This window comes from Dasypus novemcinctus, chromosome 12 (genome assembly GCF_030445035.2).
Source record: "Dasypus novemcinctus isolate mDasNov1 chromosome 12, mDasNov1.1.hap2, whole genome shotgun sequence".
In the NCBI taxonomy this organism is placed as follows: Eukaryota; Metazoa; Chordata; class Mammalia; order Cingulata; family Dasypodidae; genus Dasypus; species Dasypus novemcinctus.
In genome coordinates, this window is record NC_080684.1 from 85850055 (window position 1) to 85864305 (window position 14251).

General features: G+C 37.1%; 1 protein-coding gene across 5 annotated transcripts; it reads right to left on the reverse strand.

Moving 5' to 3' along the window:
* Positions 1-837: 837 nt before the first annotated feature.
* Positions 838-12848, reverse strand: LOC101434394 (synaptonemal complex protein 3-like). 5 transcript variants are annotated; one of them, XM_058308616.2, is made up of 10 exons: positions 12472-12848; positions 12320-12381; positions 11538-11687; positions 11047-11116; positions 10837-10871; positions 7956-8073; positions 6983-7082; positions 4300-4398; positions 1216-1320; positions 838-1085 (listed from the first exon to the last, which is right to left on the reverse strand). In XM_058308616.2, exons 1-10 carry the CDS (start codon positions 12576-12578, stop codon positions 1032-1034), a joined length of 900 nt encoding a protein of 299 aa, XP_058164599.1. In that variant the 5' UTR covers positions 12579-12848; the 3' UTR covers positions 838-1031. The 5 variants fall into 5 exon arrangements, with proteins under 5 accessions (XP_058164599.1, XP_058164600.1, XP_058164601.1 ...); XM_058308617.1 differs by having other exon boundaries at positions 12315-12381; positions 12472-12490; XM_058308618.1 differs by lacking the exon at positions 12472-12848 and having other exon boundaries at positions 12315-12396.
* Positions 12849-14251: the final 1403 nt, after the last annotated feature.

A 14251-nucleotide genomic window follows, 5' to 3' on the forward strand; every position in this document is an offset into this window, starting at 1 on the left:
ATATTTTGTTCAGTTATCTTAGTGATTTTTAGCAGTTTAATTTATTCTAGAACACAAACAAGTTGCCTTTAATAAATTTTAAAAGGCAATACAATAGATTTTCTTTTGAAATCTTTTTTTTAAAACAATGTTGGCAGTTTGTTTGTGTGTTTATTTATTTCTCTCCCCCTCCCCCGCCACCCCGGTTGTCTGTTCTCTATTTGCTGAGTCTTCTTCTTTGTCCGCTTCTATTGTTAGTGACATGGGAATCTGTGTTTCTTTTTGTTGTGTCATATTGTTGTGTCAGCTCTCCGTGTGTACAGCACCATTCCTGGGCAGGCTGCACTTTCTTTCGCGCTGAACGGCTCTCCTTATGGGGCACACTCCTTGCACGTGGGGCTCCCCTACGCAGGGGACACCCGTGCGGCACAGCACTCTTTGCGCGCATCAGCACTACACATGGGCCTGCAGCACATGCGTCAAGGAGGCCCAGAGTTTGAACCTTGGACCTCCCATGTGGTAGATGGACTTCCTAACCACTGGGCCAAGTCTGCCGCCCTGAAATCTTATTTTTTATTAGACTTGGTTCTATAACCTAGTAAGTATATGAAAAAGGATGTAAATATAATATAGATTTTGCATTCTTTAATTTTTCTTTTCAAAGAAGAACAATGTAACCTTGCATACTTGTGCTTTCTACCTTTTAGGACTGATACAGATCCAATGAAACCAAAAACTCAAATAATATAAAATTTAACAATCTTTACTGCTAAAAGCTAATTGACAGTGTGGGGGAGAAAATATTACTGTTACTACCAAAGAACTGAAAGCTTGATAAATATAAAACTGAACTTGCAGTTACTCACATAACTGTTTAGATTTTATTGGGGGTTTAACAGAAAAAGTCTTGCACTTAACAAAAAGCTAATGATTAACAAGATAGAGTAATTTAAACTAGAATTTTTAAACCATTGTAAAGACTTACATGTCCCTTAACTAATATTCTAATTGTATCATTTTACTTAGGTTCAAGTTCTTGCTTCAAAGAATCATCAGAATAATATGGACTGAAGAGACTTTCGAACGCTTGCCATCTCTTGTTGTTGCTGTTACATGAAAGGAGATATTAAACATTTGTTTAATATTTAGATAAGTGCTATACATATTTCAGCAAATAAAATATTTCAGTGCTTACATTAATCCTTAGTTTTTAAATTTTAACTATAAACTACTTACAGTGTCCTTCATAAATTTTTTTTGCAGCACAGCCATTTCCTTTCTAAGTTCATTTTGTGCACCAGAAAAAACATTTTCATGATTCTTCTCCAAGTCCTCCATACTCTGAAACAAAAAGTCTACTTTCAGTTACAAAACACACTACTTTTCATATCAGGTTCTAAGCTTGTATAATTAATTTCAAAGGAAAAACTTTAAGCAAATAATCTTCATTATTTATTCCGAATAAAAAATATTCTAAGTAACACAGGAAGATCAAAATACTCGCTAAAGTAATACAAAATGTCAGATTTCAGTCAATTATTATTATCGGAACTACAATAGTAGTATACTTTGCCCAAAATAACAGGATAATGAACTGGTAAGATCAAGATGGAGAAAAAATAGATAGGACTGCAAGTGCCAAATCAATAAATATTATAATTTTGAAAATTTCTAGTACGCTTTCTAAACACTAAGTAATAAACCACTTATGAGTAATAACAGTCATTGTATTTAGGGGATTTGAATCTCTGGACTGACAATGTGATAGCCAGATCCTGAGCCTCAACAGACTCCAGCACCTACAATCTGATTTATTGGACTTACCACACTCAGCTAAGATGGAGGTGAAGAAGGACAACCACCACACCATGGAGCCTAGAGTGATTACAACTGAAAATGGGAGGATTGCATCCAGCATCCAGGTGGAATCTGAGCCTCCTCTTGACATAAAGGAGCAATGGACACAACCAATCCAGTGTCCACATAGAAGAGGTGGCATTGGATTGGGAAAAGTGGACATAATGGACAAAGGGTATGGGGAAAGGCAGGAAGAGATGAGAGGTGGAGGCGTCTTCGGGACATGGAGCTGCCCTGGATGGTGCTTCAGAGGTAATCACCGGACATTGTAAATCCTCACAGGACCTACACGATGGAATAGAGGAGAGTATGGGCCATGATGTGAACCAATGTATATGAGGTGCAGAGGTGCCCAAAGATGTACTTACCAAATCCAATGGATGTGTCATGATGATGGGAACGAGTGTTGTTGGGGGGGGGGAGAGGGGGGGTGGGGGGGTGGGGTTGAATGGGACCTCACATATATATTTTTAATGTAATATTATTACAAAGTCAATAAAAAATTAAAAAATTAAAAAAAAAAATAAAAAATAAAAAATAAAATGTCAAAAAAAAAAAAAAAAACAGTCATTGTGACATGCTTTCACTAGAAGGAAATAAAATGATCTGTACTATGGCCTCATTCTTCAAGTTTATGAAAAAAAAATTTGTTTAAATCTTTACTACCCATTCAGTAAGTAGTGATCTAGTGCCCACTATGTAAAAAGTATTTTTAAGTGCTGTCAAAGAATAAAAAATGAATAATACATCATCTATCCCTTATTCCAATGGGAAGAAACATAAAAAAAACACATTTTATGATTGGTATGGAAATGCAACTTACTATAAGTAGCTATGTAGTGGAAAATGGGGTTAATTCCAATTTTGTTGGCAAGAGAGTAAGATGTCAATAGATAAAGGAGTTAAAAGTATTCTAGGGGAAGAGCATAACCAAAAGCGTGGAAGTATATGATGAGTTAGTTTAGAGAAAGCAATCTGGAGAAGTCAGAGTAAATGAAGAATGCAGTAAAAGAGGCTTTAAAAAGAAATCATGTTATGGGGAGAAGGGATCTTGAATACCTAAGAATTCGGAATTGGAAAGTGGTAGTTTTTGAGGAAGGAAGAGATTTGTCTTAGGCAGGACCTATGAAGGATGGACTGCAGAACAGAGAAATCGAGTTTTATTCTGAACCACACCACTAGCAATGGGAATTAAAGGAAATAAAGAACCACAAGAGGTGGGAAACGGACTTGGCCCAGTGGTTAGGGCATCCGTCTACCACATGGGAAGTCGGCGGTTCAAACCCCGGGCCTCCTTGACTCGTGTGGAGCTGGCCCATGCGCAGTGCTGATGTGCGCAAGGAGTGCCCTGCCACGCAGGGGCTCGTGCAAGGAGTGCACCTGTAAGGAGAGCCGCCCAGTGCGAAAGAAAGTGCAGCCTGCCCAGGAATGGCACCGCCCACACTTCCCATGCCACTGACGACAACAGAAGCGGACAAAGAAACGAGATGCAGCAAATAGACACAGAGAACAGACAACCAGGGGAGGGGGGGGAATTAAATAAATTAAAAAATCTAAAAAAGGAAAAAAAAAAAAAAAGAACCACAAGAGGTAAAAATCATACTCGATGTGAAGGATAAGGGAGATAAAAGAGTCAGATAATACTAAAGTTCTTTTCTAGTACTTTATCAAACCAATTAATAGCAATAATTAATAAATAGTTCTCAGGGAGCATTAGAGCAATCCAGTAAGTTATCTGGTTGAAAACGCTATAAAACCAACTCTTTGTTCACATATCATTTGACAGTTACCCTTAAAAATATTTATTTTAAAATTATTTTGCTGGTTTACTCAAAGCATCCCAATCACTTTAGAAGAATGACATTTTAACATTTATTGAACCAGATTATCTAAAAGAAGCTACCAAGAAAATAAAAGAAGGGGTATATTCAGGATTCCATTAAACTCCTATGAATAGTTACTAAATAAGTACATACCTACATGAACCAAGAGGTCAATGTCAGACCACAATTTGCTAATGCACACATGTGGCAGGAGATAACTCAATCCACAAATGTTTACGCCTCAGCTAGGTTTTCATTCTATTGTACATCTCAACCGTCTCTTATGATCTGAGTCATTGAAATAATTCTCAAAGCTAACATGCCATAAGACACTTATATAATACATTTGAAAATAAAAGATTATTTCCAATGGGCACTTCCTCTTTAACAAACACTGAAGACAGAAAGACAAGTAAAAAACTACCTGAAAATGATTTACAGGCTTTCTATTTTCAATTACATAATTATTGCTACTCTCAAAAAAAAGCATGATTGTTGAACAGAGAACTATGACGAAAGTATTACCAAAGTATCAATTTCATTTTTAGGTGAAATCCTATTGACTATTTCCATAAATAAAAAATTTCTTCTACCTCCATATATTTCATGAGATTACATTGTGTTATCAAATACAACAGACCTTTACGAACTGCTCATACAGCTGTTTAATTGCTTTCAGTCTCTGGCTCTGAACAATTCTAGATTGTTGAAAAATCTTTTGTTGCTGTCGAAAAATGTTCTACAAATACAAAAGAAAAAAGTTGTGACAATTTGAGTAAAAATTTAAATGTAACAAAAAACAATTCTATGGTATGCTTAAAAGGAATACTTTTAAAATCTATACTTTTAACATTTTAACTATTATGACCAAATTGAGGTAATCTATGTTCACTATCAATATAAAAACAATATAATCCTACTAGTCATTACATAGAAAATATTCTTTCTTAGCAATATTCAGAACATATCTTAATTATTGATGATTTCAATATCCACACAGATGATCCTCCCTGTAATATTGGTCTTCAATTCTTTAAAATATGATCCACTGATGATTTTCTCTTCCACACTGTCGAGCCCTTCATTTACTTAATCATATCCTAGATTTTGTCATTACCAATAACGAACCTCTACATAGTGTTATATAGCAAACAGGGTACATATCAGATACTGTTCTGAATCCTTTTTTAAAAAAACTTGATATATATGAATTTATTTAATTTCAAAACAACTCTATGACATAGGCACCCCTTTTATAGATTAGGAAACTGAGGCACAGAGCTCATTTCTCTATGGTTTCAGTTGGCAATTGGTAAAACCAGAACTTGGTTTCCTGTTTGGTTCCAGAGTTTAGGCTCTAACCATTATATGTACTGATTCTCCATATAGCTCATTATTCAAAACCAGTACCTCTCTACTTTTCTAGCTCACTCTCTTTAGTACTACAGATCAAAAAATCTACCAGGACTTAAAATCCATTTATCCTTTACTTTCACTGTCCCCTATCCCATCACTTTATCCCAGCTTAAATTCCATGGTCAATCATTATAACCACTTCCCTGCATATGTATCTTGCCAATTCTCACTTGTAATTCTTGGCTAAACTCATACCCTGGAAAACCCAACTCTCTGCCTACATCCCTGCAGCTGGTCATGACTGGAGAAAAACCAGTTCTACTTTAAATTCACAACATTATGACCATTTTCACTAACCTAAATTGGACCCTAATGGCGCTTGGCAATTATCTTTCCCTAGTCCACTTCACTTACCCACTCTGAAGAAATCATTTCACACTTTCTCCTCTGTCCTCAAAAAGTAGCACTGTCACCATCTTTATAAATAAATAGAAGTATCCAAGGAGAACTTCCAATCTTTCATTGTATTACCACCCACCTATATCCATCATGTACTCTACCTTTTCTCCTGTTTTTAAGGATGGCCTTGCTCCTTGCTAAGGTCAACAATTTCACATGTCCACTAAATCCCATCTATTCTCAACATTATTCAGCATTTTTCCCTCTTTCCAACAATAAAAGTTTTCTCTTAGATTAATTCATCACCATACAAAAAAGATGCTGTGATTTCTCCAAGTTAAAAAACAACAAACTAATTCCTTTTCTCCTTAGACTACCAACCCATTTCCTTCTTTCCTGTTCTCTCTTGTATTATTCCAATCAGCCTTTTTCACTCATTATTCCACCAAAATTTACTCTTATCAAGGACACCAGTGACTTCCATGTTGCCAAATTCACCTTATTGAACCTATCAGCAATATATGACAGAGTTGATCTTCTCTCCTTGAAAAGGCTTTCATTTAGTTTCACCTAAGTTTTTTTTCTACCTATTAGGCCACTCATTCTCAATCCATTAACTGTCATCTGCTAGAACACTCATCACTGAAGTACTCTAAGGCTGCTCCATACTTAGACTCCTTTTTTACATTTACAATCATTCCCCTGATCTTCCTATCTAGTCCTATGGCTGTATTTGTGCTGATCACTCCCCAGTTTATACCTCCAGCCCCTATCTCTCTCCTAAACACCACACTCATATATCCAGTGATCTACACAACATCTCCCCTTGAATGTTTCATATGCATGGCAGATTTTAACATTTCCAAAATGGAACTGATCAACCAAACCCCCAAATTGTTTGATATGAAATTACCTTTCTTCCTGGATAAGGAATGTGTGATAAATTTACAAACAATGCAAGGATGGAATAAGAAAGTAGTGTAGTTATGCAGTACATGTGTGGGGCTGACTTCGACCCCCTATAGGCATTGTCTATAAACCATGTTCTGGCCAAATGACTGGTTCAGGAATGAGTAAATGAGCAAGAGGACTTTTCTGACAGAGCTCTTGAGAGACTGTCTCCATTCCCTGTGATTACTAAAATGGTGGTTAAGTCTAAGACTGCAAAAAGCAATCTTGTTGACCACACTGAGACCCTAATAAGAACTGGAGAAAGAGTCCAGCTGGCACTGCATGTGCGGACCCTTCCCCACCTCCATCCAGCTTTGCCTGAAGCTAAACCACCCCTGGACATCTTTTATACAAACCAGTAACTCCTTCTTTTCTACTCTGGCAAATTTCTGTCTCTTGGAAATACAGATATCAAGGGAAGCAAAGACCAAGAGCTTGTATGAGTATGGTATATGTCTGAACTTCCCTAGTTTACAGTCAGCAGCAAAAAAACACATAGCAAGCAATGGGTCATGGAATTGGCTTAGTTCCATGGATATACTATATGGCTAGGTTCTCCATTCCTGTTTGAACCTTGGTTGCAAGAGATTAATTATTAAGCTAAGCATGATACCTACAGCTAATTTTTCTTCTTGTTCTTCAGCTTTCTGCACATCTATCTCCCACTGCTGAAAGAGGGTCAAAAACTGCTGAGAATATTCATGGATAAGTTTCTGCCTGTAAAAAATAATGAATACTGTCATTTTCCATAACAACATGAAAAAAATACACATACCCATATTAAAAACAAAATTGACTTGACAGAATTATACTATTAAAAAGAGGGAATAATAGCAACACTTACACCTTCTGATGGGAAAACAAGTAAAATGTAAGATTTATGCTGATTCCTGAAATATTTTTTTCCTATCAAGCTAACAGAGGAGCTCTCTCACATGCTTTAGCTCTTGAAAACCAAGGAATTTTACTGTTTATAAATTTTTCAAAAAAAATTCATTTTTTAATCTCCAAGCAGTTTTTTTCATTTTCTCCTACTGAATATAAGTTCTGATATGATAAGTAGTTTAATGAGGTTATCATATTTATTATAAGAAGTTTTACAAATGGATTATTTCACTTGTTCCCCATTTTGGCACAATGAAGACTTTATACAAAAGAATAATCAATACAATTCAACTAAAATATACAACTTATTTACAATATATAAATTGACCTTTTTATCTACATTGTTGAATATGTTAATTATCACAAGACTAACAATTTAAAGACATTTTTCTTGAATTCAGCAAGTGTTATTTCTAGAATGAATATACATTACCTTTATAGTAAAAAACCTAAATTGTTATTTGAAAGAGGGGAAAAGGCCATCTTTTTAGACTTCTAGGAAATACATCTCAATTCTACAGGGTGAGATTAAAGGATTAAGGGACTTACTTGCTTAAGAGAAAAATCAGGCCAAATATATTTTTCACAATAGAGATGCCAATAAATAGAATACAACAGGATTTTGCTTAAGTAGTCATTTACACTCAGGAGTATGAAGAAATGATAAAAATGTTGTGGCTCTGAAAAAAAAAACAATAAATTTACCTCTGTTCTTGTTGTGCTTTCCAAAAATGTTCAATTTTCTGGTTACTGGTTTTGCGTGAAGTTTTGGTATACATTTCCAATCTTTTTGTCTTTGCAAGAAGAGTCTTGTTAATGTCAGCTATGTTGAAAATATTCATTAAAATTTAATGCTGAAGAAAATATTTTGTTCCCAAATATTCAAAATCAGTATGGGTATAGTTAAACAATACTGTTAAAGAGGACATTTAAAACTACAGTGCCACTACAACAAGAATGAACCTTGAAGACATCATGTTGAAGAAAGGAAGCCAGACGCAAAAGAACAAATACTGTATGATTTCTCATACATGAAAGTCTTAGTATGAGCAAATTCACAGAAACAGAAAGAATAGTAGTTATCAAAGGTGGAGGAGTGAGGAATGAGTTTCCTTTTGAGACTGTTCTGCAAATAATGGTGAGTCACACAATATTGTCAATATACGGGAAACGGACTTTGGCCCAGTGGTTAGGGCGTCCGTCTACCATATGGGAGGTCCGCGGTTCAAACCCCGGGCCTCCTTGACCCGTGTGGAGCTGGCCATGCGCAGTGCTGATGCGCGCAAGGAGTGCCGTGCCACGCAAGGGTGTCCCCCGCGTGGGGGAGCCCCGCGTGGGGGAGCCCCACGCGCAAGGAGTGCGCCCGTGAGGAAAGCCGCCCAGCGCGAAAAGAAAGAGCACCCTGCCCAGGAATGGCGCCGCCCACACTTCCTGTGCCGCTGACGACAACAGAAGCGGACAAAGAAACAAGACGCAGCAAATAGACACCAAGAACAGACAACCAGGGGAGGGGGGGAAATTAAATAAATAAATAAATCTTTAAAAAAAAAAATATATTGTCAATATACTTAATATTACAGAATTGTTCACTAAAAATGGTTAAAATGAGTTTTTATGTATGTTTTATTACAATTTTTAAAATTTTTTCTAAAAAGTAAAAAATAGGGCATAATTTCAAAAGCAAGAATATTTGCTGACTTTTTTTCCATAGAAAACTTAAGTTACTAATATCTCAATTCTAATTTTCCTAAAAGCAGATAATTTTTTAAATATAGGGGTGCTAGAAAAGACCTGACAAAAGTTTCTATTTTCCAAAACAAGAGTCTCAAAAACAGACTTTAATATCCTCTTGAGAAAACACATTTTATAAAGGCTAAATTTTTCTAAATTTATCAATTACCCTCTAATTAAAGGACACTTTTAAATGAATAATTGTTAGAACTATTACATAAAACTCAGAAAAGTATTCTATTAAAAAGCATAATCCGAAAAACATAAAGACGAAGACTGAGGTGACTATTTTTAATATAGTCAGCTATACTTTTAAATATATTTTTTACTAATACAAAGGTCAATTCTAGTTTAAGCATATATCTAAATAAATTCACACAAGAACACAAATACTTGTGGAGCTTTCTGTATGATAATTTTTACCTATAAACACTGCATTTTGTAAAAAACTGTTAGTACTTCAAATACTATATCACTAAATGTATGCTTTAATGTTATGGATCTACCATCAACAATTTTTTAGTAACAGTGATGGGACTGCATTACTATGCAAATATTTTATGCTTCGCATATCCATCTATAATAAATGCATATGACAGCTCACAAAAACACACATTTTACTTCATATAGATGAGGTTCCAGGTTCAATACCCGGTACCTCCTTAAAAAAAAAAACCAACCAACATGAAAAAAAACTTGGTTGTATAAATTATCTGTATAGAGAAGCCAAATACCAGCTCTTTTTGAAGAGTATTATCATCTAACACAGTTAATGTAACTGTATTTGACATAGCATTTAAACTTACATATTTTTGGATTTTATTATACATTTCTCATTAACAACAAAGGTTGTGTTTAGGTCTCAACTACATAGTTTATTAATGTAAAAATAATAAAAATTATTTCAGAGGCTTTAAATTAAACTGTCGAGCACCCCTGAAGATAAAAAAGCATCAAGAGTTATAGAAAATAGGGAAGTGGATTTGGTCCAATAGATAGGGTATTCGCCTACCACATGGGAGGTACAAGGTTCAAACCCAGGGCCTCCGTGACCCGTGTGGAGCTGGCCCATGCGAGGTGCTGATGCGTGCGAGCAGTGCCGTGCCACACAGGGGTGTCCCCTGTGTAGGCTAGCCCCACGTGCAAGGAGTGCGACCTGTAAGGAGAGCTGCCCAGCGTGAAAGAAAGTGCAGCCTGCCCAGGAGTGGTGCCGCACACACGGGGAGCTGACACAGCAACATGACAAAACAAAACGCGACACAGATTCTGGCACTGCTGACAAGAACTCAAGCAGACACATAAGATGACACAGTGAATGGACACAGCAGACAACTGTGGGGGTGGGGAAGGAAAGAAAAATAAATAAAAATAAATCTTTTAAAAAAAATGATACATATATCATGATTATCCACCTCTTTTTATATATAAAGATTCCGTAAAAATTATTAAAAAGTTATAGAAAATGACTAAATTTAGTAAATGAAAAACTGCTATATATACGTATACACACAAATATATGTGTATATTCATGTATATATATGCATAGATCACATACTCTGTGAACACAAAGAGGGAAATATGTCACATTCATGTTTCTTCTTCTAATATTCCAGTCTAATAAATTCACATGTGTATAAAAGAACTATTCTTACCTCATCATTGTGTCATTCTCACTCTTCAACTGGAAACAATGAGTAAGGGAATCTACAAAGCTGAATTCACACTAAATACTTAAGCAAAATCCTATCTATGAGACACAAAACATTCTTGTAGTTCACTGATTAACATTTCCTATTATACAAATCAGATGGATTAAATCAATTTTATATAAAGACAATTATCTCCTGAAACATACCTCCAAATCTTTCCAACATATTGTGTACTTCACCCCTGTGAAGAAAGTACATTAAAAAATGTTTTATTAAAGGTACATTTAAAAAACATACACTTTTTGGAAGAAATAGCATATGCCAAATATTTTATGTACAATACTTGTTAAGACACTGAAGTAGCCTATTCTTACATTACTTTATCTAACAGACAAAAATTAGTTCGAATACATTACCCCATATCTGCCTCAATCATTTCAGTGCAAGGCCTTTTCTTTCCATGCTTATCAATTACTGGAAACTTTTCTGCACAGACAAGTTAAAAAAAAAAAAAAGAACATTTTTAAAATTAAGTATGCTTTTGGTGATTTTTAATGGAATAATTGCTTCATTGTGTAGTCTTTCTTGGGCTATTTGCCAACAAAAGGGTTAAAGCAAACATATAAATGCAATACTTTCTCTGCAGGTCAGATAAAATTAAATTACAATCCAGGACGATTTTACAGGGACAATTTTACAAGCCTTTCTGGGACAATGTCATAGTAACCATTTTGGAAATAATGGCTACAAAATTAGTGATGCTATATAAGCTTTCATACATAACTCATATAGGAGTAGGTGGATCAAATGAGAATGTGAAAATGCTTTACAATGCTTCATTATGTTTAAAATTTAGTGGTTTGAAAACAAACAACTGTACTACCCAGAGATATTAGATATACTGTACCTTCTACAATACCCTCCTCTGAGCCATCCAGATCTTTCTTGTCTTCTTTTCCAAAGTCGTAAACTCGTATAACCTGATCCTCCATTGCTGGCTTCACAGATTTCTCGGTATGCTTTCTTCCAAAGGGTGCCATAATTAGATATTTTCTGACTTTTAAAATTAGAGATATTGAGTAAGGATTCTCTCAGTTAAACAGTAGTCTGCAGTCTCCTCATTTCTTTTGGTAGACGAAAAAGGTAACAGATAAAGCCAGCAGCAGCCCTGGCTCCAGGTCTGCTGTGAGCTCTGATGCAGACTGAATCGGCCGACAGGGTGATCCTAATTTTGGTCCGGCCTCTGCCAGACTCGTGCTGGCTAAATGTGGGGAGACCTCGTTTCAGTCAGAAAATAGAAACGTGCTTGTTGGGAGAACTGATCACGAACATGCGAAAAATGAGCTTCAAGCCATACAAACACAAAAGAAAAACGTTCTGCAACCTGTGTGCCTTAGCAAATTAAAGTCCACCTAAGATTTCCACAACATATACACTGAGGAAAAAGAGGCGCTCCTAGTTCATTTCAATAGTTTCTGACGGGCTGGGGCCAGGAGGAGGGAGACACACACCACGCAGGCCCTCAGGGAGGTAAACCTTCTAACGGCATCCCCACAGGCCTACACCCACCTCAGCGGCCTCCTTTCCACCCGCTCCTCTCCACTCGAGGCCCTGCCCTCAGTGGCGTTCGTCGCCTCCATTTTCCTGTCAGAGGCCCTAGGTCAACGCCACGGGGAAGATTTACCTCACCGGTCACAAGTCTCCAATGGCCCCAAATGCCCAGCTGGACAAACTGCTCCCGCTCCTCAGGCCTGAAAGAAACCCCAAAGGCCATGGGCAACAGTTACAGGTCTCCCGAGATAAGCCCCACAAGTGCAGCCTCCCTTAACCGCGTCTCTCACCCCACGCGACCGCCTTGGCTGCCGCGACGCTGAGCTGAGGCGCGGTGGGATTCGCGCGGCAATAAAGCCAGCCTCGCACGTCGCTGATTGGTGGGAGGAGCGCGCATGCGTGCTGTGACCCCCGGCGCTCCGCCCCTACGGAGAGACCAGGCTTGCGGACTGGCTACCCAAGAACCCTTGAGGGGTGCCGCGCGCTGGTGGCTGACCCGGGCCTTGTTGCTTTCCTTTTCTTTTTAAATTAAAGCCAAATATTTTTATACTTAAAAATTACAGAAGAATCTGTTATGAAACACGATGAACCTACCACCTAATTTGTGAGGTAGAACTTGAACACTACCCACTGCATCTCCTCAGAGTCCTTTCCGTACGCCCCCTCTCCTCAGAGATTATAAATATCACCCCGAATTTTATGTAAAATCATTCAGCCCTCCTATTTCCTAAGTTTTTGTTACCAAATATGTACGTATCCTTAAGGAACGCATCCTAGTTTTGTGTGCTTTGAGGCTTTAGAAAAATTGCACCATATTCTATGTAGTATCCTAACACTCTTTCACTCGACGTCTTCACTAAGAAGATCTATGTTATTTTATTACATGTAACCACAGCTCTTTCATTTTCACTGCTGTATAATATTTCATTGTGAGAAAATTTATCCATTTTTCTTGCTCATGGACAGCTAAGCTCTTTCCAGCTAGAGCCTTTATAAACAATTCTATGAATATTCCCATCTCTTGCATATGGTCTAAAGTTTTCCGAGTGTCTAGGAGTGGAACATGCTAGCTCATAAGCGAGGTGATATTCAGTAATGCTAAACTTGTCTAATTTGTACTGCCACCAGCAGAGTGAGTTCCCATTGTTACATTTACTCACAATCATGGTATAGTCAGATTTCTTCATTGTTTCCATTCTAGTGAGTGTAGCAATAGGCAGGCTTGTGAAACCACATCAGCCAACAGAGTTCAGCAGCTGATGCTTTGGGTCTTCCGAGGCTTAGTTATAAAAATGCCATGAAATCCTGCCTTGCTCTTTTGAGATGCTTACTCTTAGAATTCATCCACCATGCTCTGAAGAAACTAAAATAGCCCAGGGTGGGACTATTGAGGAAAAGAGAGGGACCCATCCCAAAGCCCCATTTAAACATTCAGCCAAAAATCAGCACAACTTCTCAGACATGGGAGTGAGCCATTTTGGAATTCCTCCATCCCCAGGTTGAGCAATCCCATGTGACACCAAACCCTAAACAAAACAAATGCTGATCATTACTTTAAGTCACTAAATTTGTCATGGAGCAATAGATAACTGGAACACTTCTCTTGTACTGAGAAAGTGTTTAAAGTCTCCTATTATTATTGTTTTTCTATTTCTCCTTATATGTCCTAAAATTTCTACTTAATACTTCTCATAAAGCCTTTCATCTAACTTAGTCCTGAGGCCCTAAATTGTGATAATTTCTTCCAAATATATTTCTGTTTCCTTCAGGCAGGGATTAAGGTGTACTGCAGACCAGGGACACTTTTCAAGGGTCCAGTTTTAGGGTGGGAATCTCATATGAATCTCCTCTATTCTACAGTGAGCCTAAAAGTTTATTCTCTGAGCCCAGCATTGGTATTAGCAATATTTGCTTTCATGTTTGCCTACTGCTTACTGTTCTTGTTTTAGCTTTTATCTAAGAGAGCTTAGAGAACTCCCTTACTTTCCGGAAGCACAGAAATACATTTAAAATATATGTTTCCTCAGAGCCGCCACAAAATATTCCATCTATTAGTGTTTCATACAAAGT

Excerpts from the sequence above, each read along its gene's own strand:
- LOC101434394 (XM_058308616.2), bottom strand. The coding sequence starts at position 12,578 with ATGCGCGCTCCTCCCACCAATCAGCGACGTGCGAGGCTGGCTTTATTG. Across the intron at positions 11,688-12,319 it reads CCATTGGAGACTTGTGACCG|TCAGAAAATATCTAATTATG; the intron begins GTGAGGTAAATC and ends TAATTTTAAAAG. Across the intron at positions 11,117-11,537 it reads AGAGGAGGGTATTGTAGAAG|AAAAGTTTCCAGTAATTGAT; the intron begins GTACAGTATATC and ends TTGTCTGTGCAG.